At 44.8% G+C, this 27,231-nt stretch overlaps 1 protein-coding gene across 6 annotated transcripts in view; it reads left to right on the forward strand.

Moving 5' to 3' along the window:
* Positions 1-27,231, forward strand: part of LOC112260536 (microtubule-associated protein 4) — a 74,725-nt gene that overhangs the window by 36,168 nt on the left and 11,326 nt on the right. For 5 of the 6 annotated variants that reach the window (XM_024435723.2, XM_024435721.2, XM_024435719.2 and 2 more), the window contains exons 6-8: positions 906-2,195; positions 25,233-25,627; positions 26,972-27,181. In XM_024435723.2, coding sequence (XP_024291491.1) covers positions 906-2,195; positions 25,233-25,627; positions 26,972-27,181 — 1,895 coding nt within the window. The remainder of the gene's footprint in view (positions 1-905; positions 2,196-25,232; positions 25,628-26,971; positions 27,182-27,231) is intronic. The other variant, XM_024435724.2, reaches the window with a different exon arrangement.

Consider the following 27,231-nt stretch of genomic DNA (forward strand, 5'->3'; position numbering starts at 1 on the left):
CTGCCCTGTCAGAGAGAATCACACCCAATCAGCTGCAATCTTGGAACATTGCAAACAAAAAAACTCTCTGGCTACCATGTAATCCAGAAGCCTAAAAGTCACATTCTATAAGCCTACTGGCCAGGCCGTAAAGAAATTCTAGTGGTGGTTGTGTCAATATTATTTAAGTTTTATTAGGATGCTTACTTGCAGGTTCTTTCTCGACAATGCAACAACAATAATAAATATAAGAATACGAACAAAGTAAATGGCTCAGTACAAAATAAACATTTATCATAAATATAATACAGGAAGATAGGATTTATAGTACAATATTTATACATGTATTAGAGAAAGGGGGGGATTGGGGGCAAGTGTTTCAATTGTGCCGTATTAGCAATAGTAAATAAGAGTGGTAGCAGCAATTGTGGTGTGTGTGCATGTGTGTGTGCATGCATGTGTGCGTGTGTGTGTGCATGCGTGTGTGCATGCGTGAAGGTGTGAAGAGTCAGTGCAGTTGGTCAGTCCAGTTCAAGTATTCAGCAGTCCGATGGCTTGTAGATAGGAACTGTTTCTTGTTATCAGACCTCATTCTGTGATACCGTCTCCCCAACAGTAAAGGAGAGAACAGCTCGTAGCTGGGGTGTGTTGGGTCCTTGATGATGCTGTGGTCCTTCCTCCGGCACCATTTCATGTAGCTTACAGAAATTCAAAACTCAAGTCACAATTTGATTTATTGAATCGTTTTTATTTGTAGTTTAATAAGATAATTTTCTACTCAGTTGTTGAGTTTCATAAATGTAGGTCTGAATTTCTATGAGCAGATACGATATACCCAGATTCTTCTGGAGATGATTGGCAATTGGTTTTTGGTCTTCTTTGTTATGGGTAGTGACATTCCTTCCTCCTCTCTGCTCATCACAAAGTTTGGACAAACCCAAACCCCTTGGCAGATGGTGAGTCCGGGCTGCAAGCCTCAGAGGGTCTCAGCCTCTCCCCCAGCGATTCAGTGGAGGAGAGCCCCAACTCCGACCCCCTCAGCCCCCACGGCCAGGAGACTGGCTCTGGGGACGAGAGGGGGACCGAGGGGGTCGACAGCGGCAGCATGCAGCAGAAGAGGAAGAAGAAGAAAAGGAGGCCCAGAGAGGAGGTGTATGACTTCATGGACAGGGAAGAGGCTCCGGACTCCTCGAAGGAGGAGGTGGGCGAGACAGAGAGCGGAGCCTCGGACTGCCCGCTGAGTCTGTCCTCCCCGAGCAAGGAGGAGAGCTGGGAGTGTGAGATCCGAGGGAGGGGAGGGGGTAGGGTCAGGGGCAGGAAGAATAAGAGCAGGATGAAGCTGCCAGAGGAGTGGGGGCCAACACCCCAGGAGCCCACGACACCCCATGCCACCCCAGCCTCGGTGTCTGCAATGGTGATGGCCTCCGGTCCGTTAAGCTCAACCCTAGAGAACATCTCCTCCCTCATAGCCGACCCCCAGACTAACCCCTTTAGCAGTTTTATAGAGGACACCAAACCCTCTCACACCTCCACTTCGCCACCACTCACTGAGAACCCCAAACCAAGTCACATCCTCAACAAGGACCCTGCCTTAACAGACACTTCCACTAGTAACTTGAACATGTTTGAGCAACCTTCTCCAGCCAAGGTAAACATGGAGTGGGAGGCTGAGGCTCCTGTTAAAAACACTGCCTCTGCTCCCCTCCATTATGAACCCATGTGTATTGATGACTTCAAAATGCCCCCTCCCTTAGCCACTAAAGATGTCCTACCCCCCAAGAAGGAGGAGGCAGCTCTGTCCTTCACTGACAAAGCCTCCTCTGATCATTGTCGTCGTGAGGCCAACGCATCTATTACTGACCAGAGGCAACTGGGTCCTAAGAGCTCCCCAGGCTTCAGCCCCCAGGTCTCACAGACCTCTTTCCTAGACTCTGTCCTGCAGACCCCCTCAGCCAGCACCCCTGCTTCACAGCCACAGGCCCAGTCTCAGACCACCACACCCCAGGGCCTTCCTCCAAACACCACCACCTCCTCCTCTTTCCAGTGCACTTCTCCTCCACTGCTTAGCCACTCCTCCCAGCCTGATCATGACACTCACAGTCCCCGCCCTGCAGTGTGCTCAGGCCTCAACCCTGCAGCCCCGCCCTTTATCCCCACTACACTGCCACTCACAGAGCACCAGGAGCCACCGCTGCCAGAGCCCCCCCTGCTGGAAGGTTGGTGACACTGAAGAGGGGACATATCTATCAGTATGGGGGTGTATGATGACATTATAGTGCATGGCTCTCTCTGTGGACTGGGCCTGCTGTTGCTCGGCCATTGTGTGTTTAATAGCACTGTTAGTAACATGCTAACTAAATACCACTATTCTCTAATCTGACTGCATCTGACTGAGTCCCTACTGGCTGGGCCTTGAGTCCCTTTATCCTGACTGACTGTCTGGCCAGTCTCTGTAGTGCTGTTATGATGATGATGATGATGATCATGATAATAACACATTCATTGCTATGTGGCTGTCTACCTACCTGATTGTGTAACTGCCCAGCTCGTTTTACCTCATATCCCTCTCCTTTCTAACACTGTAATCATATACTACTTACTCTACTGTCTCTGTAGATTACTATGTGTGTGACTCCTGAGTGACTCCACTCTCCTTGGGATATAATTAGCTAGCTTTCTCCCCCCTGAATGCCATTATCCTAAATTGCAATGAGTAATTCTACACCCTAACTCTTTGACATTGATTCAACCTTTCTTCTCTAATCAAAGGGATGTTGGTTTACAGTGTGATTCTCTCTCTTTCTCTCAAGAGATTGCTTTTCCCCTGACTAAATTATGCTTTTAATTCCTCAAATAGCCATGAGCTGACTGAGGAGTCACTAACTGCTTTTCTTTCACATTCTCTTTCTACTTGTGTTTGTGAATTCACTTTCAGAACCATTTTGAATATCTCAGTGTTCCTATTTGGAATTCTTAGTTATGCAATTTGACCATTTTAAAACACAGACACATTTTACTTTCAGCCAATTTTTGATTGGAGATCAAAAATACAATAAAAATTGCTCGATGTGCAAGTTGTCATGTAAATGTTTGCATGATTAATAGGCAAACTGAAATGACTGACAGCTATGTTTTGTCTTTTCTCTCACCCACATGTACTGCATCTCCTGATGATGGCTCTGATGATGATGCTAAATAGGTGAGTCACATTTCCATTATTGCCTTTGAGAATATTTAGATTTCTCATCAGTGGAATAATATGACGTCAAATTCAGTGTTTATTTATTTCCTTATTTGGTACAAATGGTACACAGGTTTTTGTTCTGTTCAAGATTTCTTGGACATTGCCTCTCACTGTTGTTGAGATATTGTCCATGTCAGGAAAAAGCTGGCACGTTTCCTGGCTAGTTTGCTTTGAGCGTTAGTTTGGCCTAGTTCAGAGACTGTACTGTTCTGTGTTGGTTCTTCTTACTTTGGTTTCTCGGTTGGAGATTCCAAGGACTGATAACTAAGTTAACACTGCTTTCCTAAGTTGTTACTCTGCAGTGTAAGGTTGTTGTAGAGACGCTGTTCCTCCTTCATTGATGACACAGGTGTTTTTGGTTGACAAATGGTGGAAGTCGTTAGCATACTGCTTGTCTGTCTGCACCCCTCACATTCCCTTACTCAACTCAACCATCCCCATTCAGCAGTCTGTTAATGGGTTATTTACAGATGACCGGGCAGGCGGGTTGGTGTGTGGACGGACAGTACAGTGAGGGACTGGCCTCTACTGCCCTCTGTATCCTCATCCCACAACTTTCTCCCTCAATCACCATCTTTGTTTTTCATACCTCCCTCTTTCCCCCTAGCAGCCTCTCTGTTTTGCTGCCTCTCTCTCTCTTTCTCTCTCTTCCATCTCCCCTATCTCTCTCTCCCTCCCTCCCTCCCTCCCTCCCTCTCCATCCTCCTCTCCCTAATGCAATATTGATGGCTGGGACTTTTTTGCAGTTACATAAATCATGCAGCCCTTGTCTTTTTATAGCCGGTGATCTGGGTTTGTGCAGTAGGCACCAGCTGTCAGAGCAGCTCACAGATCACTGCACATGTACATAGCCCATCTGTAAATAGCCCATCCAACTACCTCATCCCCATACTGTTATTTTTATTTTTTATTTTGCTCCTTTGCACCCCCGTATCTCTACTTGCACACTCATCTTCTGCACATCTACCATTCCAGTGTTTAATTGCTATATTGTAATTATTTCACCACTATGGCCTATTTATTGCTTTACCTCCATTATCCTACCTCATTTGCACACACTGTATATAAACTTTTTGGACTGTATTATTGACTGTATGTTTGTTTATTACCATGTGTAACTCTGTGTTGTTGTTTGTATCGCACTGCTTTTCTTTATCTTGGCCAGGTCGCAGTTGTAAATGAGAACTTGCTCTCAACTAACCTACCTGGTTAAATAAAGGTGAAATAAATCAAATAAAAAGGCAGAGGGAGACAGAGGCTTAGAGGCTGTAAGGTGCTGCAGTCAGGGTTATCCCACCACGCCACCACCGGTTTGTGAACTGGTACTGCTCTGCTCTGCCCTAATCTACTCTACTCTACTCTGCCCTACTCTGCCCTACTCTGCCCTACTCTACTCTACTCTACCCTACCCTACTCTGCTCTACTCTACTCTACCCTACCCAACTCTGCCCTACTCTGCCCTACTCTGCCCTACTATACTCTACTCTACCCTACTCTACTCTGCTCTACTCTGCCCAACTCTGCCCTACTCTGCTCTACTCTACTCTGCCCTACTCTACTCTACTCTACCCTACTCTACTCTACTCTACTCTACTCTACTCTACTCTACTCTACTCTACTCTACTCTACTCTACTCTACTCTACTCTACCCAACTCTGCCCTACTCTGCCCTACTCTACTCTACCCTACTCTACTCTGCTCTACTCTACCCTACTCTACTCTGCTCTACTCTGCCCAACTCTGCCCTACTCTGCCCTACTCTAGTCTACTCTACCCTACCCTACTCTGCTCTACTCTACTCTGCCTTGCTCTGCTTTTCCATACTCTGCTCTGCTCTTCTATACTCTACCCTACTCTGCTCGACTCTACTCTGCCTATCTCTGCCCTACTCTACTCTTCTCTACTCTGCCCTACTCTGCTCTGCTCTGCTGCATAGTAATTTTTCTGGTCAGCCGATCACAGACCACCCAGCCTGGCAAAGATACCATCCATAAGAGACAGCCCAGTCTGGCAAAGACACTATCCATAAGAGCCAGCCCAGTCTGGCAAAGATACCATCCATAAGAGCCAGCCCAGTCTGGCAAAGATGCCATCCATAAGAGTCAGCCCAGTCTGGCAAAGACACCATCCATAAGAGACAGCCCAGTCTGGCAAAGACACCATCCATAAGAGCCAGCCCAGTCTGGCAAAGATACCATCCATAAGAGCCAGCCCAGCCTGGCAAAGATACCATCCATAAGAGCCAGCCCAGCCTGGCAAAGATACCATCCATAAGAGCCAGCCCAGTCTGGCAAAGATACCATCCATAAGAGCCAGCCCAGCCTGGAAAAGATACCATCCATAAGAGCCAGCCCAGCCTGGCAAAGATACCATCCATAAGAGCCAGCCCAGTCTGGCAAAGATACCATCCATAAGAGCCAGCCCAGTCTGGCAAAGATACCATCCATAAGAGCCAGCCCAGCCTGGCAAAGATACCATCCATAAGAGCCAGCCCAGTCTGGCAAAGCATCACCACTATAGTACTGATTGAGATGGGCAGTGCTGAGCAGTCTTTGTTTTTTAAGGTATAGCTACCTTTCAGTAAATACTTAATCATCATGCTGCTGGCTTTAAGTGCATTTCTGTATGTCACAGTGCATATCATCACACTGGACCAAATGTGTTGAAGTCAAGTAAAGGGACGGGTGCTATTTAAGTGTTGTTTACATATTGATTAGTATCGGAAATCCATGCAATTTTTTATGATGTATTACTTGACCAAAGAGGCCATCATCTGGTGGTTCAATAAATGACTGGTGCTTTAGATATAATAGTTCTTGCTGTTGCTTTGAATGTGGCTTAGCTGGTTGAAGCTAACTTCGTACAACCATCCAGAAGTCTCACAAGCTTACATTTTGTTTCCCTACATGGATCCCATCTGGCTAGGAGCAGAAGACATGAGCTTGGTGCCCTCACCATTTCATTGTTCCAATCACTGTCCTCTGATGAACTACTACCTAAGGTAGCAGGCGTAAAAAGACACGTGAGCAGTGTCTCCACTTAGGTTGAAAATACTGTATCCCTGAAAACCAGAAACATCCACTTGCCAACACTGATAAGGGTGTGGGGGTGGTTTAGTTGATGATGAACGCAAAGTACCGCTGTTCACAGCCACTGTATGGCTTCAGTTCAGTTGGCATCTCTTTGCTCAAGCCAAGGTTGGTCATGGGTGCACCTCAGCCACACTCAAGGTCCTAAACAATATCTTAACCGCCATCGATAAGAAACAATACTGTGCAGCCGTATTCATTGACCTGGCCAAGGATTTCGTGTCTGTCAATCACCACATCCTCATCGGCAGCTCAATAGCCTTGGTTTCTCAAATGATTGCCTCGCCTGGTTCACCAACTACTTCTCTGATAGAGTTCAGTGTGTCAAATCGAAGGGCCTGTTGTCCGGGCCTCTGGCACTCTCTATGGGGATGCCACAGGGTTCAATTCTTGGGCCGACTCTCTTCTCTGTATACATCCATGATGTCGCTCTTACTGCTGGTGAGTCTCTGTTCCACCTCTACTCAGACGACACCATTCTGTATACTTCTGGCCCTTCTTTGGACACTGTGTTAACAACCCTCCAGGCGAGCTTCAAGCCATACAACTCTCCTTCCATGGCCTCCAACTGCTCTTAAATACAAGTAAAACTAAATGTATACCCTTCAACCGATCGCTGCCTGCACCTGCCCGCCCGTCCAGCATCACTACTCTGGACAGTTCTGACTTAGAATATGTGGACAACCACAAATACCTAGGTGTCTGGTTAGAATTTAATATCTCCTTCCAGACTCACATCAAACATCTCCAATCCAAAGTTAAATCTAGAATTAGCTTCCTATTTCGCAACAAAGCATCCTTCACTCATACTGCCAAACATACCCTCATAAAACGGACCATCCTACCGAGCCTCGACTTCAGCGATGTCACTTACAAAATAGCCTCCAATACCCTACTCAACAAATTGGATGCAGTCTATCACAGTGCCACCTGTTTTGTCACCAAAGCCCCATATACTACCCACCACTGCGACCTGTACGCTCTCGTTGGCTGGCCCTCGCTTCATACTCGTCACCAAACCCACTGGCTCCAGGTAATCTGCAAGACCCTGCTAAGTAAAGTCCCCCCTTATCTCAGCTCGCTGGTCACCATAGCAGCAACCCACCTGTAGCACGCACTCCAGCAGGTATATCTCACTGGTCACCCCCAAAGCCAATTCCTCCTTTGTCTGCCTCTCCTTCCAGTTCTCTGCTGCCAATGACTGGAACGAACTACAAATATCTCTGAAACTGGAAACACTTATCTCCCTCACTAGCTTTAAGCACCAGCTGTCAGAGCAGCTCACAGATTACTGCACCTGTACATAGCCCATCTATAATTTAGCCCAAACAACTACCTCTTCCCCTACTGAATTGATTTATTTGCACCCCATTATTTCTATTTCTACTTTGCACATTCTTCTACTGCAAATCTACCATTCCAGTGTTTTACTTGCTATATTGTATTTACCTCGCCACCATGGCCTTTTAATGCCTTTACCTCCCTTATCTCACCTCATTTGCTCACATTGTATATAGACTTATCTTTCTACTGTATTATTGACTGTATGTTTGTTTTACTCCATGTGTAACTCTGTGTCGTTGTATGTGTCAAACTGCTTTGCTTTATCTTGGCCTGGTCGCAATTGTAAATGAGAACTTGTTCTCAAGTTGCCTACCTGGTTAAATAAAGCTTAAATAAAACATTTTTAAATTAAAAAAGGTAGTTAGTAGTAAGGAGCTACGTTAGCTAACATGTTTTTGTCCTGGTGCTCAATATAACTTTCTCTAGAAAGAAGGCCAGTGTTGTTTTACTTCCTAAAGATGATGATCCAATCGCTTTTGAATATATTTTGTGCAACACCTATCGGGAAAAACAGCTTCAATGGTATCATTTCAGGACTGATAGCGCTGCGACACACCTGTGAAGATTCTGCTTGAGATAGCATCACTGGCGAACACAGTCCCACTTTTAGCCACTCATTACTTTTAGTTACTGAATAACATTTCATTATATTATAACTAGATAAGTTGTCATTATAATAATCTGAATAGAAAGAGACTCTCTTGATGACTTGATTTTAAGCTTCAATCCAGAGAATATCAATGTAATCACTTTTGACTTGTGGAAACAAGTTCTTGGATCCTGGATTGAGAATAAGATCTCGTGTTCGTAGTACAATAGTTTGTGAACAAACTTGACAATCCCAGAGCGAGCATCTACTTTCAGATTCTGCAACATACTTTGTTTTTCTGAGACTTGGCTTTCCTTCGACACGAGGTGGAGGCGCAATTCAGTGGGTCGAACACAAGGCGTATGTGGCAGGGGCTTTTAATGATAACAGATTATACTGCACACTGCACTGTACACTGCACTGCCTTCACCCACCTGGACAAAATTCATGCATATATGAGGATGCTGTTCATTGACTACAGCGCATTCTTCAATACCATAGTACCCTCTAAGCTCACCACAAAGCTAATGGTCCTGGACTTCCTGACGGGCTGTCCCCAGTAATTAGCCTGACTATCAACAATGACAAGACGGCCTACAGAGAGGAGGTAGGCACTCTGACGTTGTGGTGCCAGATAAACAACCTCTCCCTCATTGTCAGCAAAACAAAGGAGCTGATTGTGGATTTCAGGAGGAATCAGGATGGGCATGCCCCCATCCTCATCAACAGGGTCGCTGTGGAGATGGTCAAACACTTCAAGTTCCTCGTCGTACACATCAGAGGAGCTGAAATGGTAAAACCACACGGACACTGTGGTGAAGAAGGCACAACAACAATTCTTCAACCTCAGGAGGCTGAAGACATTTGGCCTGTCCCGAGGGCCCTCACAGTGTTCTACAGGAGCACCATCGAGAGCATACTGTCGGGCTGCATCACAGCGTGGTACGGCAACTCCACCACCGCTGACCGCAAGGCTCTACAGAGGGTGCACCATTGGGTGCACACTGCCTGCCCTCCAGGACACCTACAACACCAGGTGTCACAGGAAGGCCAAGAAGATGAAGTGCTTTGAAAGGCTGGTCATGGCTCACATCAAGACCCCCTAGACCAACTACAATTCGCATACCGCCCCAACAGATCCACAGATGACACAATCGCACTCCACACTGCCCTTTCCCACCTGGACAAAAGGAACACCCATGTGAGAATGCCGTTCATTGACTACAGCTCAGCATTCAACACCATAATGCCCACAAAGCTCATTACTAAGCTTAGGACCCTGGGACTAAACACCTCCCTCTGCAACTGGATCCTGGACTTCCTGACGGGCCGCCCCCAGGTGGGTAGGCAACAAAATGTCTGCCACGCTGATCCTCAACACTGGGGTCCCTCAGTGGTGTGTACTTAGTCTCTCCTGTACTTCTTGTTCACCCACGACTATGTGGCCAAACACGACTCCAACACCATCATCACGTTTGCTGACAACACAACAGTGGTAGGCCTGATCCCTGACAACGATGAGACAGCCTATAGGGAGGAGGTCAGAGAACTGGCAGTGTGGTGCCAGGACAACAACCTCTCCCTCAATGTGAGCAAGACAATGGAGCTGATCATGGACTACAGGAAAAGGTGGGCCGAACAGGCCCCCATTAACATCGACAGGGCTGTAGTGGAACGGGTTGAGAGTTTCAAGTTCTATCATGGTCCAAACTTACCAAGACAGTCGTGAAGAGGGCACGACAAAACCTTTTCCCCCTCAGGAGACCAAAAAGATTTGGCATAGGTCCCCAGATCCTCAAAAAGTTCTGCAGCTGCACCATCGAGAGCATCCTGACCGGTTGCATCACCGCCTGGAATGGCAACTGCTTGGCATCTGACTGTAAGGCACTACAGAGGGCCGTGCGTAAGGCCCAGTACATCACTGAGGCCAAGCTTCCTGCCATCCAGGACCTATATACCAGGCGGTGTCAGAGGAATGCCCATAAAATTGTCAGAGACTCCAGTCACCCAAATCATAGACTGTTTTCTCTGCTACCGCACGGCAAACGGTGTGTCTAGGACCAAAAGTCTCCTTAACAGCTTCTATCCCCAAGCCATAACTACTGAACATTAATCAAATGACCACCGGACTATTTACATTGACCCCCCCCTGCATTTGTTTTGTACACTGCTGCTACTCTCTGTTTATTATCTATGCATTGTCATTTCATCCCTACCTACATGTAGAAATGATCTTCACTAACCTGTACCACTGCACACTGTATATAGCCTCGTTATTGTTATTTTATTGGATTACTTTTTATTATTTCTTACTTTAGTTTATTTGGTAAATATTTTCTTAACTTTTCTTGAACTGCGCTGTTGGTTAAGGCTTGTAAGTAAGCATTTCACGGTAAAGTCTACACTTGTTGTATTCGGCGCTTGTGAGAAATAAAGTTAGATTTGATTTGAAGATAATCAGGGACCTCAGCCACACGAGCCCCACTTCCATCACGCATTATAGGAGCATCATGGCAAAAAACATTTGTATTATTGTTTGATTCACTTCTTACTTCCCCTCCTGCTGTTCCCCCTATAGACATTCCCTCGGACATTGTAATAAAGTCACCTAATCTACAAATAGGCCTGAAGCTGGACATACATATTGAATGATAGCAGGATCAAAACTAGGGCACTTGATAAACAATAGCATTAATCTAAAATACAACTATTTGTATGAGCTTTTTCCCTTACAAAGGGTTCAGCCACTTTACCAGGTCACTATGCCCATATGGACCGCATTGTTGTTGTTGACACTAGACATTGCTTTACATTACGTTGCTCCCACAGTGAGGTAACATACTGTGGTATGATCAAAACCAACTATATGTACTGCAAATATGAGGCTATTCACCGTTCCGATCATTTTGATTAGAAAACATATTCCTCAAATGTCTGCTAGCACTCATTGTCTATTAGAGGAATCAATTGAAAGACATCTAATTGTATTTCTTCTGATTTCTCAGCCAGACACATTATGTTTACAAAGCCAAGATAAACCCTTCACAGCCACTGTGGTCTTTTTCCATGTCTCAAGCTTTTCCCTTTTTTACACTATTTTTGTTTGGGAACATAATTTGGCAGAATGATTGGATTTTGTTTAATTAGTGTGTGCTCTTCAGTCCACTGGACCATCAGATGTGTGTATTAATGACTCTGCGGCTTCATTAGATGTGACACTGCATTTGGCTGCACTCTAACCCAATTTTGTTGCCATTCCACAAGATAGATTGTAAGCTACCAATGAAGACGTGGGATGGGATGAGTGTAGTGAGATGAGTCTCCATCTTTTCTATTGTCCTTTCTCTCCATCATTTTGCCTCCTCTTCCCATCCCTACCTCTGCTTCTTCTTTTTCCTTCTTCATTATTTGTGTTCATCAATCTTCCTCCTCCTCTCAATCTCTCCATACTTCCTTTGCCCTTTATCTCTCATCCTCCGACGTTACGATCCAACCCCTTTTCCCAGACTCCCTGGGTCGCTGAGACGACACGTACCATAATCATAGCAGCCTATTTCTGACTGGGAGCTTGTTGCCATGGATATGGGAGGTGGTTTCCGTGGAGATGGAACTACTCAGGACTGCCAAGGAAAAAAATGGGGTGTGACTGTCAGGAGGTTGGATGCCAGAAATAGAATTCTCTGACAGACTTCCTCCGTGCTCTATCCCCTGCAAGACCATGGACTGTAAGCTGTATATTGTCACTCTCCCCGTCCTTTTCTGAGTTCTGAGGCCCTCCCAAAACATCCATGGCATATTGTAGATGGCTGAGGATTGCTACTGCACATGGCCCACCAGCCACTACCCTCTTAATTTCCTTTTCTCAAACAATGTATTTCTGTTGGTTTTGAATGTTCACCTTGTAAAAAGTCTTATCACACTAAAGGCTGTTATGGTATGAAGCGATTCAGCCTGGTCTCATAGACTAGATGTAACATAGTAAACGTAAACCCAGGACACTCAAATTAGAATGATATGTTACGTTTGGTATGGTTACATAGGACATATGTTTACTTAAGGCAAAAACAAAAGTAGGGTGGTTGGTCAGGCAAAGGTCTAGCAAACCAAAGGTGGCGCATTCGAATCTCATCATGGACAACTATAGCATTTTAGGTTATTAGCAACTACGTACTAACTACAACTACTTACTATTTTTTTGCTATGTTGGAACTACTTAGCATGTTAGCTAACCCTTCACCAAACCCTTAACCTTTTAGCTAACCCTTCACCAAACCCTAACCCTTTTAGCTAACCCTTCACCTAACCCTAACCCTTTTAGCTAACCCTTCACCTAACCCTAACCCTTTTAGCTAACCCTTCACCTAACCCTTTTAGCTAACCCTTCCCCTAACCCTAACCCTAAATTTAACCCTTTAACTAGCTCCTAAACTTAACCCTAACCCTGACCCTAACCCACAGCCTAGCTAAAGTTAGCTACCTAACCATCTAGCTAGAATTTGTAACATATCATACGTTTTGCAAATTTGTAAACATATTGTACAATTTTGCAAATTCGTAACATATATTACAAATTGTAATTCGTAACATATCATTCAAAACTGGGTGATGAACATCCACAAATTAATACATACCATACAAAATGTAATATATCATACAAAATGGAGTGTCCCGGATTTACATCCCGGACAACTACGAAATGCTCTGAGACGAGGTTTGGGTGATTGTGCTCAGTATAATTGTTTCTTATGCTAGTATGCTAAAATTCAACAAAGACATATTCATTCCCACTGGACACAGACATAGAGAGTGGTACACTGGAACATGTCATTATAATTGGGGTCAATTTCCTGCAAGAACATTTTTTGTTCCCTGCAGTGAAGCATTGTATGATAAATTGTATGATAAATTACATTTTGCTTTGAACTGAAATGCTTTGTGCAATGTTTGTTTGGACAGACCTTTGTATGTCTTTATGATTAGGAGAAGAAAACAACATGGATTATGAGTGTCGTTAAAGCTAGAGTAATATTTCTGTGAGAGATGTAAACATAAACAGACAGAATATGTTGGACATGGGTCTTGCATAACAATGTCCATTCATGAGAAGCAGTCCCATTACCATGGTCTAATGAACAGAGAGAAAAACTCTGTTTTGGGGATGTGGCTGACAGTGGCTGTCAGTGGCTGACTGTGGCTGTTGCCTTGTGATGTGTGAGTTTTCCCTAACTGTCTCTGTATCGGGCTGTAGAAAACACTGCTATTTGGTAACTATATACAATACCAGTAAACAGTTTAGATACACCTGCTCATTCAAGGGTTTTTCTTTATTTGTACTATTTTCTACATTGTAGAATAACCGCGAAGACATGAAATAACACATGTTAAACAAATCTAAATATATTTTAGATCTTAGATTCTTAAAAATAGCCACGCTTTGATTTGATGACCTGCTTTGCACAACCTCATCAACATCAATCAACCTCATCAACATCAATCAACCTCATCAACATCAATCAACCTCATCAACATCAATCAACCTCACTGTACTGTGCTCATTCCCCTTGTTATCTCCTCCTACAGTAAATTCTGGACTGTTTTGGGGTCGATTACCTAATCTTCATTCATTTATATTTAATTATGTTTTATTTGGCCCCAGTCCTCATGGGGCTGGAGGTGGGATGGGGGCAAGGGGGTGTCATCAAGGTTTGAATAATCACTGCCTGCCTTCTACCATAATTGCCAAGAGGGAGGGGTTCTAGTATCTAGTCCAGGACTGAATCAGTGAGGTTGGAGTGAACGTTTCGACGCGGTGTTTGTGTGAAGAATGTGGGTGGGTGTGAATTCAGTTCAGAGATGAGGTGGATGTTTGTGGTTTTGAAGGGTAAAGATAAAATATGTTTTTTATTGTCACATACATATAGGTGAAATGTGTTGTTTTAAAAGGTCCATAGTAGTACGGCACCCCTGGAGCAAATTAGGGTTAAGAGACTTGCTCAAGGGCACATTGACAGATTTTTAACCTTGTCGGTAAAGGGTATTCAAATCAGCGTCCTTTCAGTTACTGGCCCAATGCACTAACCGCTATGTCAATGGAGACATTGACAGATTTTTAACCTTGTCGGTAAAGGGTATTCAAATCAGCGTCCTTTCAGTTACTGGCCCAATGCACTAACCGCTATGTCAATGGAGAGTTATCACACATTCTTTTTCGAGGGCAGTCATTCAATACCTTCCTAACAGAGTAGCCCATCGCATGTGGCTACAGCAGAGGGGAGGAACACAGTGTCCGCAACCAAGTGCACAAACAAAACACAATAAACAAAAGAGCCAAAGGGTCCAGGGCCAGGAGCCAGAGATGTACAACCAGGGCCCCTGATGGGGGCAGGAAGGCAGGGAGGAGGAGAGGGGCAGTGGGTACAGTAGTGGGCATGGAGCAGGGTGATAGGGGGAGGAATTGGAGATGACAGAACAGCATGGAAAAGCACATTATACCACCAGAACCGTGAAGAGATGTGTAGCAGTAATGGATGCTGTTACAGAGAAGACAGATTCATTCAAGTAGAATGGCTGTGGAAACTGAGGCACTGTATCCACCAAAGCTACTCTCTCTGTTTGCTAAGTTTCTACTGTAATGCCAAGCTGCCTGACGAGTCAGAACTGCGGTTTATAGGACACCAAGGGAGGGTGTGTGTATTAGTATTTGTGTGTTAGTGACGTACATTTCTGTGTATGTGACGTTCATTTGTGTGTGTGTGGGTGTGGGTGGGTGGGTGTGTGTGTTTGACTGAGCTTACTGGTGGGAGGCATGAGTCGAGAATCTGCTCTCGCAAATAGGGATATGTTCCGTGGAGTCATGTGACCAAAGCTCTGTTAGGGCTGTGATGTCAGAGAGAAATGGAGAGAGAGAGGGAGAGAGAGGGAGCAGCATTCAGTTCATCCTCAGAGACTCATCTGATCAGAGCACAGACACAGAGAGAAACACACAATTACTTCCCTCGCACACATAGACTGCGCTTCACAGACGCACCATATAACACAGATATAGTACATTAACAGCCTTCCTTACCTCCAAGGGAAGATTAGCTGTCTAGAAGAATAAAGAGTATCCATCAAAAGGAAGCAGCAGAGAGAGAGAGATCGAGAGAGAGAGGTGAGGATGTCTTCTCTCTCCAATCAGCAGCAGGGTGGTGGTGGTGGTGGACAGCTCTGTGAGCACACTGAGCTGGGCAAGGTGCCCTCTGGCTCTATGGCGTCTCCTCAGCAGGCCCTTCAGGGCTGGAACTGGCAGCAAGACCAGATGGGACCACTTGGTTTCGGTGGCAGCCCAGGAGTACCCAGGCTAACCGACGAGGACAAGCTCTCAAGCCTCCTTGATGGACAATCTGGATCAGGGTTCAAGGTGGAGTTGTCTGACCTTAAGGTGCCAGGGAGGATGGGTGTCGGACTCGGGCCGTCTTTTGGTCTGGGCAGCGCCGGGGAGAGCCCCACAAGTCCCCTCTCCTCCTCGTCCTCTCCAGCCTCACCCGGGATACTCCTCTCCACCCCAGGACAAAAACACAGGGCCAATGGAGCCGCAGCCCAGCTAGGGTCCCCTGCTATGCAGCAGGATGTCTCACCATTCCCTAACACACAGAAGGTGGACAATTGCGTAAGGAATCCCTCCTTCTCTGGGCTGCCCCAAACAGGCCTCAAGCCTGCTGTTCAGACTGTTCCTGCTGCACCTGCACCTGTAGCCAACTACTGTGTCATTGGTGTTGTCAACGACAACTACTCTAAGGGTGGAGACTGCACTGTGTCAGGATTCTCAGAGGACAGTGACGAGGACATGGGGCCTACTCTACCTCGAGGAGGAGGTACCGAGCAACAACACAAAGCCGTGAGGCGCGCTATGTCTGACTGCTCCCACCTGTCTGTGCCAGGTAGCTTGGACTTTTCCCAGTACCCAGGGCAGCCTGGCGGACTGGTGGACCTGCCCTCATGTGGAAGTAATGTAATGGGGTCCAAGTCTCCACATTCAGCGGTCCAACGCTCTCTGACAGTGGGGGGGGAGAGAAAGACTGTGTCACCCACACTCTCTCCTCTGTCCCCACTGAGCCCTGTCAGGGCCCCCAACTCCCCTCCACCCAGGAGGGGTACTGGTAATGGGATGTCACAGAGCCAGAGTGAGAGTGTCCTACTGCCGGTTCCCCTCAGTGGAAAAACCTTCAACATCAATACTAAAAGCTCCATGGATGGTAGGTGACTATGATTTGAGGCCTATTCCTCTGTTGCTGGAACAGCTCTCATTAATTTGTTATAACATGTTGCTCATCATTGACCTACAGTCATTTAAGTATATAGATTTGGGAGTTCAGGTTTATTTGTGATCAGTGGGCAGTGGTATTTCTCTAGGCTGGAATAGTTGTTTGTTTCATTGACAATGATGGGTGCTGAAAGACAAAATGGAGGAAGCCAAAAGGAGAATGGATGTAAAAAAAATAATAATAATATTCCCCAGCTTGAACTAGGTTTTTTGAGTATATTTACCAAAAAGTGTTGGTTTGAAGATAGCAGGACAATTAAAAATTCAGAAAGAATATAATAAGGGAATTTGTACATCTATTATTTTGTCTACCTTTTGTTTTGACAAAATGTCAAAGGCACCATCATTGAAGAGTCAAGTTCCTCTAAATATATGAGTGACTATTGAAATACTGAGGTTCGATTACCCTCTCAAACCCCCATCTTCAAATGACTGTGTTGTTTAGTGATGCATCACATCAAGTGGCACTCCATCGATTGGCTAGCACTAAGGGAAGGATGTGTAGTTGATTTGAAATCGAGTCTGGGTAATCATTTAAACAGAGAGTAATGGTGTTTGTAGACTATACAATGCAGTACCATTTAATTTTACCTTTATTTAACCAGGCAAGTCAGTTAAGAACAAATTCTTATTTTCAATGACGGCCTAGGAACAGTGGGTTAACTGCCTGTTCAGGGGCAGAATGACAGATTTGTACCTTGTCAGCTCGGGGGTTTGAACTTGCAACCTTCCGGTTGCTAGTCCAACGCTCTAACCACTAGGCTACCCTGCCGCCCCAAGGGGGCAGCTGGAAACGGTGTTTGTAGACTATACAATGCAGTACCATACCCAGGGGGCAGCTGGAAACGGTGTTTGTAGACTATACAATGCAGTACCATACCCAGGGGGCAGCTGGAAACGGTGTTTGTAGACTATACAATGCAGTACCATACCCAGGGGGCAGCTGGAAACGGTGTTTGTAGACTATACAATGCAGTACCATACCCAGGGGGCAGCTGGAAATGGTGTTTGTAGGCTATACAATGCAATACCATACCCAGGGGGCAGTACCATACAATGCAGTACCATAGGGGGCAGCTGGAAACGGTGTTTGTAGACTATACAATGCAGTACCATACCCAGGGGGCAGCTGGAAACGGTGTTTGTAGACTATACAATGCAGTACCATACCCAGGGGGCAGCTGGAAACGGTGTTTGTAGACTATACAATGCAGTACCATACCCAGGGGGCAGCTGGAAACGGTGTTTACAATAGACTATACAATGCAGTACCATACCCAGGGGGCAGCTGGAAACGGTGTTTGTAGACTATACAATGCAGTACCATACCCAGGGGGCAGCTGGAAACGGTGTTTGTAGGCTATACAATGCAGTACCATACCCAGGGGGCAGCTGGAAACGGTGTTTGTAGACTATACAATGCAGTACCATACCCAGGGGGCAGCTGGAAACGGTGTTTGTAGACTATACAATGCAGTACCATACCCACGGTGGGGGCAGCTGGAAACGGTGTTTGTAGACTATACAATGCAGTACCATACCCAGGGGGCAGCTGGAAACGGTGTTTGTAGACTATACAATGCAGTACCATACCCAGGGGGCAGCTGGAAACGGTGTTTGTAGACTATACAATGCAGTACCATACCCAGGGGGCAGCTGGAAACGGTGTTTGTAGACTATACAATGCAGTACCATACCCAGGGGGCAGCTGGAAACGGTGTTTGTAGGCTATACAATGCAGTACCATACCCAGGGGGCAGCTGGAAACGGTGTTTGTAGGCTATACAATGCAGTACCATACCCAGGGGGCAGCTGGAAACGGTGTTTGTAGACTATACAATGCAGTACCATACCCAGGGGCAGCTGGAAACGGTGTTTGTAGGCTATACAATGCAGTACCATACCCAGGGGGCAGCTGGAAACGGTGTTTGTAGGCTATACAATGCAGTACCATACCCAGGGGGCAGCTGGAAACGGTGTTTGTAGGCTATACAATGCAGTACCATACCTAGGGGGCGATGGTTTGGCGTAGGATCTGCAAACTAACTGACCTCATACCATCAATCATCAAGTATTCTCACGGCTTGCTTAAGCATTGTGAACTGCCATAGCGCAGTGGTCTGAGCAGCACCCTTCTGCTCGGAGCATCATGAGTTTGCGCCCAGTGCTGAGCAACTATTTTGACATGGAAACTAATGTTGGTGTAGCCTACTATGATTATTTAACAAATCTAAAGGCAGCTGCCTGCTGCCTACTTGCCTCCAAAGGCATCTACCTTCGTAGGGAGCACTTCTCCAGTTGGCACAAGATTTGAAGGCAGCATCACATGATAACGCACTGACATTCGCCCAGCGCCATACGTTTGTAGCCACTGTAGCACCGTGAGCAACTAGTGCGAGCAATTCAGTGACCTATCCCAAAATAGAGATATCTGACACAAATAAGAAGTAAACAAGTAACAGAATCGATCTCCTCGTTACCTGTTAATGAATGAAGTTGACACCGACCAGAATAATTATCCTACGGTATAGGGTCCTCCTTGCACATGTTTTGGTCTGCTGCTCCATCATTGTGAACATGACAGGTAAGCTTGCATGCATAATAATATACAGTCTATGAATTTTTTGACATAGCTAAATAAGCTATTTTACTGACTGTTTAAGAATGATTAATAGCCAGAATAGTAGTGTTTCACTGTGAAGCTAATATTGCATTATATATGTTTTTCTTCTTCTAATGAGTAGGCCTGCATTGTGATTAATTGATACAACTATCACACCAGTGCATATTATAAATTTACACCAATGTTCAAGATCAAATGGTTTTATATTAATTGATTACTAATATTCAAAGGTGATATGATTCAATCTAACTAGATTAGAAGGCCTTGTCTACACTCCCTTACATAAACTATGTGCATTGGATACAAAACCAATACTGGCATGTGATGAAGGATAACATGGCCAATACATACAGAACAAAAATGTAGATGCAACATGTAAAGTGTTGGTCCCATGTTTCATGAACTGAAAGAAAAGATCCCAGATATGTTCCATACGCACAAAAAACATATTTCTCTCAATTTTTGTGCACAAATGTGTTTACATCCCTGTTAGTGAGCATTTCTCCTTTGCCAAGATAATCCATCCACCTGACAGGTGGGGCATATCAAGAAGCTGATTAAACAGCATGAACATAATAAAGGCCACTCTAAAATGTGCAGTTTTTTCACACAACAATATGCCAAAGATGTTTCAAGTTTTGAGGGAGCGAACAATTGGCATGCTCACTGTAGGAATGTCCCCCAGAGCTGTTGCCAGAGAATTTAATGTTTATTTCTCTACCATAAGCCTTCTCCAACGTCATTTTAGAGAATTTGGCAGTACGTCCAACCGGCCTCACAACCGCAGACCATATGTAACCACGCCAGCCCAGGACCTCCACATTCAGCTTCTTCACCTGCGGGATCGTCTGACACCAATCAACTGGTCAGCTGATGAAACTGAGGAGTATTTCTGTCTGTAATATAGCCTTTTGTGGGGGAAAAAACATTTGAATTGGCTGGGCTTGGCTCCCCAGTGGGTGGACCTATGCCCAGTGAGGTGAAATCCATAGATTAGGGCCTAATGATTTAAAAAATAATAATTGGCTTATCTCCTTATATGAACTGTATCTCAGTAAAATCATTGAAATGATTCCATGTTGTGTTTATATTTTTGTTCATTATAATTATATGAATGCATATCAAACAGGAATATATCAGTGAAATGAATAGAGCATTGTAATATTATTGATTCCTTTCTCTCCTTGCAGGGGATTAGACAGATGAACTGCAGTCACCAGATGCCCAAGCCTCAAAACCAGAAACATGTGGAGACATCAACACTTGTCATTTTTAATAAATGTAAAAATATATATATTGTTTTTCCTGTATCTGTGCATGAGTCCTTAAAACACAGTCCATTTTACAAAGTAAGTAATTCCCAAGCAAGAGACATTTCAAGGAGATTAACTGCCCAACATCATAAGCTTGTTCAGTACATGAGAGCAAATTGAGTCATTAAATACTTTGGTTGCAAGCAGGACACAGGTAACTATATACACCAAGTCAATCGGGAGATGTGGTTATTTGTGCCTAAAGGGCATGGGCCAGAATCCAACTGACACCGACACGGTAGGCCTACATGTGCCCACGATTGAACTCAATTTTGACAGTTCATTCGTAACTTTAGGATATACTTGTACGTCATAGCCTAGTGGAGACCAATATCTATCTTGTGCTATTAAGCTATATAAAATGATTGCAACACTCACTACCGAGTTCCAAACTGCCTCTAGAAGCAACTTTAACATAAGAACTGTTTGTCGGGAGCGTCATGAAATGGGTTTCCATGGCCGAGCAGCCGCACACAAGCCTAAGATCACCATGTGCAATGCCAAGCATTGGCTGGAATGATGTAAAGCTCGCTACCATTGGACTCTGGAGCAGTAGAAACGCGTTCCCAAGAGTGATGAATCACGCTTTACCATCTGGCAGTCCGACGGACGACTGTAAAGTTTGTGCCAACTGTAAAGTTTGGTGGAGGAGGAGTAATGCTCTGGGGCAGTTTTTCATGGTTCGGCAGAGTCCACTTAGTTCCAGTGAAGGGAAATCTTAACGCTACAGCATACAATGACATTCTAGATGATTCTGTGCTTACAACTTTGTGGCAACAGTTTGTGGAAGGCCCTTTCCTGTTTCAGCATGACCAAGCGACGTCCATACAGAAATTGTTGTTGAGATCGGTGTGGAAGAACTTGACTGGCCTGCACAGAGCCCTGACCTCAACCCCCTCGAACACCTTTGGGATGAATTGGAACACTAACTGTGAGCCACGCCTAATCACCCAACATCAGTGCCCGACCTCACTAATGCTCTTGTGGCTGAATGGAAACAAGTCTCCACAGCAATGTTCCAACATCTAGTGGAAGCCTTCCAAGAAGAGTGGAGGCTGTTATAGCAGCAAAGTGACAACCAACTCCATATTAAAAATGTCCATGATTTTGGAATGAGATGTTTGGCAAGCACTGCATTACTTTTGGTCATGTAGTGTAGCTGCCTGGCAGTATCATCCTGCTGTAACATTTCTATCATCCTGCTGTAACATTTCTACTTCTATTTCATGAATGAAGGTCATCGGAAAATAATCCCTCTGCTTGCGTGCCTTTCTCCAATGCATGGTCATTCAAAGACAAACTGTACAGTTCCACATTTGACAAATTCTGGCGACAGATAAGCATCATCACTTCATATAACGTGTGTGTGGGTGTGGGTAGGTGGGTGCATGTGTACGCTTGTATATTCATGTGGGTGTATGGTGTGTGATGCTGGTCACCTGCAGTGAAATATCATGAGCACCTGCTCCATCATGTCCCTGTGTGTTAGTCATTCTCTAACTTATGTGACACTGTGTTTACGCCACTGACCAGGCATATAGAACAGCTCTATACCCGCGTCTATAGTGTATGTTTACACCACTGACCAGGCATATAGAACAGCTCTATACTAGCGTCTATAGTGTATGTTTACACCACTGACCAGGCATATAGAACAGCTCTATACTAGCGTCTATAGTGTATGTTTACACCACTGACCAGGCATATAGAACAGCTCTATACTAGCGTCTATAGTGTATGTTTACGCCACTGGCCAGAAATACATTTTGGGGCGGCAGGTAGCTTAGTGGTTATGAGCGTTGGGCCAGTAACCGAAAAGTTGCTGGATCAAATCCCCCAGCTGACAAGGTAAATATCTGTCGTTCTGCCCCTGAACAAGGCAGTTAACCCACTGTTCCCTGGTAGGCCGTCATTGTAAATAAGAATTTGGTCTTAACTGACTTACCTAGTTAAATAAAAAGAAAATACAGAACAGCTCTATACTAGAGTTTATAGTGTATGTTTACACCACTGGCCAGACATACAGAACAGCTCTATATTAGAGTCTATAGTGTATGTTTACACCACTGGCCAGACATACAGAACAGCTCTATATTAGAGTCTATAGTGTATGTTTACACCACTGGTCTATAGTGTGTACACCACTGGTCTACAGTGTGTACACCACTGGCCAGACATACAGAACAGCTCTATATTAGAGTTTATAGTGTATGTTTACACCACTGGCCAGACATACAGAACAGCTCTATATTAGAGTCTATAGTGTGTGTTTACACCACTGGCCAGGCATACAGAACAGCTCTATATTAGAGTCTATAGTGTATATTTACACCACTGGCCAGACATACAGAACAGCTCTATATTAGAGTCTATAGTGTATGTTTATACCACTGGTCTATAGTGTGTACACCACTGGTCTATAGTGTGTACACCACTGGCCAGACATACAGAACAGCTCTATATTAGAGTTTATAGTGTATGTTTACACCACTGGCCAGACATACAGAACAGCTCTATATTAGAGTCTATAGTGTGTGTTTACACCACTGGCCAGGCATACAGAACAGCTCTATATTAGAGTCTATAGTGTATGTTTACATCACTGGTCTATAGTGTGTACACCACTGGTCTATAGTGTGTACACCACTGGTCTATAGTGTGTACACCACTGGTCTATAGTGTATGTTTACACCAGTGGCCAGACATACAGAACAGCTCTATATTAGAGTCTATAGTGTGTATTTACACCACTGGCCAGGCATACAGAACAGCTCTATATTAGAGTCTATAGTGTATGTTTACACCAGTGGCCAGACATACAGAACAGCTCTATATTAGAGTCTATAGTGTGTGTTTACACCACTGGCCAGGCATACAGAACAGCTCTATATTAGAGTCTATAGTGTGTATTTACACCACTGGCCAGGCATACAGAACAGCTCTATATTAGAGTCTATAGTGTATGTTTACACCAGTGGCCAGACATACAGAACAGCTCTATATTAGAGTCTATAGTGTGTGTTTACACCACTGGCCAGGCATACAGAACAGCTCTATATTAGAGTCTATAGTGTGTATTTACACCACTGGCCAGGCATACAGAACAGCTCTATACTAGATTCTATGGTGTATGTTTACACCACTGGCCAGACATACAGAACAGCTCTATACTAGATTCTATAGTGTATGTTTACACCACTGGCCAGACATACAGAACAGCTCTCTACTAGATTCTATAGTGTATGTTTACACCACTGACCAGACATACAGAACAGCTCTATACTAGATTCTATAGTGTATGACCGTTACTGGGACCAGGGCTCCTAAAGCCAGCCATTAGAACAACAAGGCCATTCTGGTTTAGTCTTAATGATTTGATAGATTTTGCGATTGGCTCATGTTTCTGTACCATTGTGACAAATATGATCCAGTTTGACAAGTTAAAATGGTATCTATCTGTCAAAAATGTACAATCTATTTGCCATCATTCTCTTTTGAAAAATGGATGCTCTAGTCAACTAATTGGTCAGAATTTTCATTGAAAAGCAGATTCTTTCATTGCGCAAGTGGGTCTTCTTTTGACCCAGCTTAATTTGTGCCACATTTCCTCATCTCTTTGGCACATTGGTTTTCCTCTCTCATGATGTATTCCAAATAGCACCCTATTCTCTAAGTAGGGCAATACTCTGACTTGGTCAAACGTAGTGCCCTCCATAGGGAATAGAGTGCCATTTAGGATGAACACTCTCTCTCTGTAGAGGTCACTGAAGCTGGGTTACATAAGGAGCCCATGCCAACAATGTGCTGTTCTATCTGTCCAGCTCAACCCTGGGCTCTGTGACTTTCTGTGGCCCTGCCCAGACTCCACACCAGCATGCCATGGTCACTGTAGTCTACTAACTCTCATTTCCTCACCAGCGACGGTGTTCTGCTGTGATTAAGTCTATCAAACAATTTTAGAGGATTGACATTTAGCTGCCTGTTTGAATAGCAGCAATATATACAGATGCACTTCTTCATTTGACCCGGCTTCTCACAGTAGGAAAATAATAGGAAATGGGAATTATTATGTGGACTATTATTAATGGACATTTTTGTAGGCGTTTTAAAATGTTTCATCTAGGCAAATCAAATCTGAAATTTTAAAGATAAAATTAGAAGCCTGTTTAAACCTTGAATACACTAGAATTGTGCATTTCCTGCTGCGCAGGAAAGCTCTCTGTGTCAGCAACGTAATCAACTTAAGGTAGCAGATCTGTACTGAGTGCTGTTGTCCATGTACATTCTGTTGTCCATGTGGCATTCTTTGGATGTATATTTGAAGCTAGATTTTGAAGCTAAAGCCAGTCTGAATCTGTGGTTCGGTTAATAACACACAATGCTGTTTGTCAGTGGAACATAAAGTGAACTGATAGGTCAGATCATTGACGGTTTCATGCCCTTCACCCCCTCCTCAATGACAACGCTGGTCTTTAGTAACTGGGTGTCGCAAATGTCAAGGAACATATGGTAATTTGGTGTTGTGGATAGTTGAAAGCCATGAACCATGTTGTCAGCGTCCATCTGAGCACCGTTTCCCATGATTTGAAACAGATATGCTCTCGCTCATGGCTGAAAGCAGCACTGGCACTATGAAAGGTTTCTCCTTCTGTATTTGATCCTCAGATAAATTCTGGTCTTTTTTCATGACATATAGTATTGTGGGTTTTCTCAATATATCAATATATGTCTATTTTTGTCTCTCTACAGTGAAAGCAGAAAATAAGGACAAACAAGAGAAGGCTGATTTCTTCCCCAAGATGGATAACTTGAACATGTTTGATAAGACCGAGAAGTCGGACAAGATGGAGAATAAAGAGAAAAAAGATCAATCTAAGAAAGTCAATGCTGACAAGACAAACAAATCTGAGATCCTCAAAGATGAAGAGAAGATTGACAAGACAGAGAAAAATGTTAAAAATGAAAAAGTGGACAAGCCAGAGAAGACCAACAAAGATGAAAAGATGGAGAAGAAAGAAAATGGAGAGAAAACGGACAAGATGGTTAAAGTTGAGAAGAATGAAAAGGCTGGGAAAGGTACTGCAAAGTCCCCAACAACCATCAGAAGCAAGCAGGACCTCACCAGCCCAGACAGTAAGGCCAAGGTAGGTCAGGGAAAGGCTGGGACAATGTTACCATTCATATCAGTGCAAGCTGCTTTTGCAACTGTCACTGCCATCTCTAGTGTGTGTGTGTGCATGCGCTTATGTGCTAATTCAAATTTAGAAAGGTTATCTAGCCTGCTGCTAGAACTTGCTCTGCTGATGCTCCTGGTTTGAAGTTTATAGTGAATGCAGCCTCTGCTGCTTTGTTTTTTAACTAGGCAAGTCAGTTAAGAACAAATTCTTATTTTCAATGACAGCCTAGGAACAGTGGGTTAATTTAAAACTGCCTTGTTCAGGGACAGAACGACAATTTTTTAAATTAACGGCTCGGGGATTCGATCTTGCAACCTTTCGGTTACTGGCCCAACGCTCTAGCCACTAGGCTATCTGCCACCCCCTGCCTGTCCTCTGTTACTTTACCATGCTGCCTCTCCTCTGTTGCTTTACCATGCTGCCTGTCTTCTGTTGCTTTACCATGCTGCCTCTCCTCTGTTGCTTTACCATGCTGCCTGTCCTCTGCTGCTTTACCATGCTGCCTGTCCTCAGCTGCTTTACCATGCTGCCTCTCCTCTGTTGCTTTACCATGCTGCCTGTCCTCTGCTGCTTTACCATGCTGCCTGTCCTCAGCTGCTTTTCCATGCTGCCTGTCCACTGTTGCTTTACCATGCTGCCTGTCTTCTGTTGCTTTACCATGCTGCCTGTGCTGCTTTACCATGCTGCCTGTCCTCTGTTGCTTTACCATGCTGCCTGTCCTCTGTTGCTTTACCATGCTGCCTGTGCTGCTTTACCATGCTGCCTTTTCCTCTGTTGCTTTACCATGCTGCTTATCCTCTGTTGCTTTACCATGCTGCATGTCCTCTTTTCTTTACCATGCTGCCTGTGCTGCTCTACCATGCTGCCTGTCCTCTGCTGCTTTACCATGCTGCCCGTGCTGCTTTACCATGCTGCCTTTGCCTTTTCCTCTGTTGCTCTACCATGCTGCTTATCCTCTGTTGCTTTACCATGCTGCCTGTCCTCTGTTGCTTTACCATGCTGCCTCTCCTCTGTTGCTTTACCATGCTGCCTGTCCTCTGTTTCTTTACCATGCTGCCTGTCCTCTGTTTCTTTACCATGCTGCCTGTCCTCTGTTTCTTTACCATGCTGCCTGTCCTCTGTTTCTTTACCATGCTGCCTGTCCTCTGCTGCTTTACCATGCTGCCTGTCCTCTGTTGCTTTACCATGCTGCCTCTCCTCTGTTTCTTTACCATGCTGCCTGTCCTCTGTTTTTTTACCATGTTGCCTGTCCTCTGTTGTATGCTTTTGGTTTTCTTATTTTTTCCTTCATCGTGTGACGTTGTTGTACAGCCTGCTGTTGGGTCAACCAAACCAAACTCTTTCAAAACACGGCCCACCTCTCTGTCCACTGGGGATGCAGCTGCCCCCCTAAAACGTTCCGCCCCCACCTCCAGCTCTGCCAATAAAAAAAGTAATGTTACCAAGGCAACCACTCCCACTGCTGGCACCAAGCGGCCATCTGTCGCTCCCAGTCAAACCCCTACAGCATCCAAGTCCAAGGTGAGTCCCCTCCCACTCCCACTTCCCTCACTCCTGTCTCTGCTCACTGG

The sequence above is a fragment of the Oncorhynchus tshawytscha genome, linkage group LG10 (assembly GCF_018296145.1).
Source record: "Oncorhynchus tshawytscha isolate Ot180627B linkage group LG10, Otsh_v2.0, whole genome shotgun sequence".
Classification (NCBI taxonomy): domain Eukaryota; kingdom Metazoa; phylum Chordata; class Actinopteri; order Salmoniformes; family Salmonidae; genus Oncorhynchus; species Oncorhynchus tshawytscha.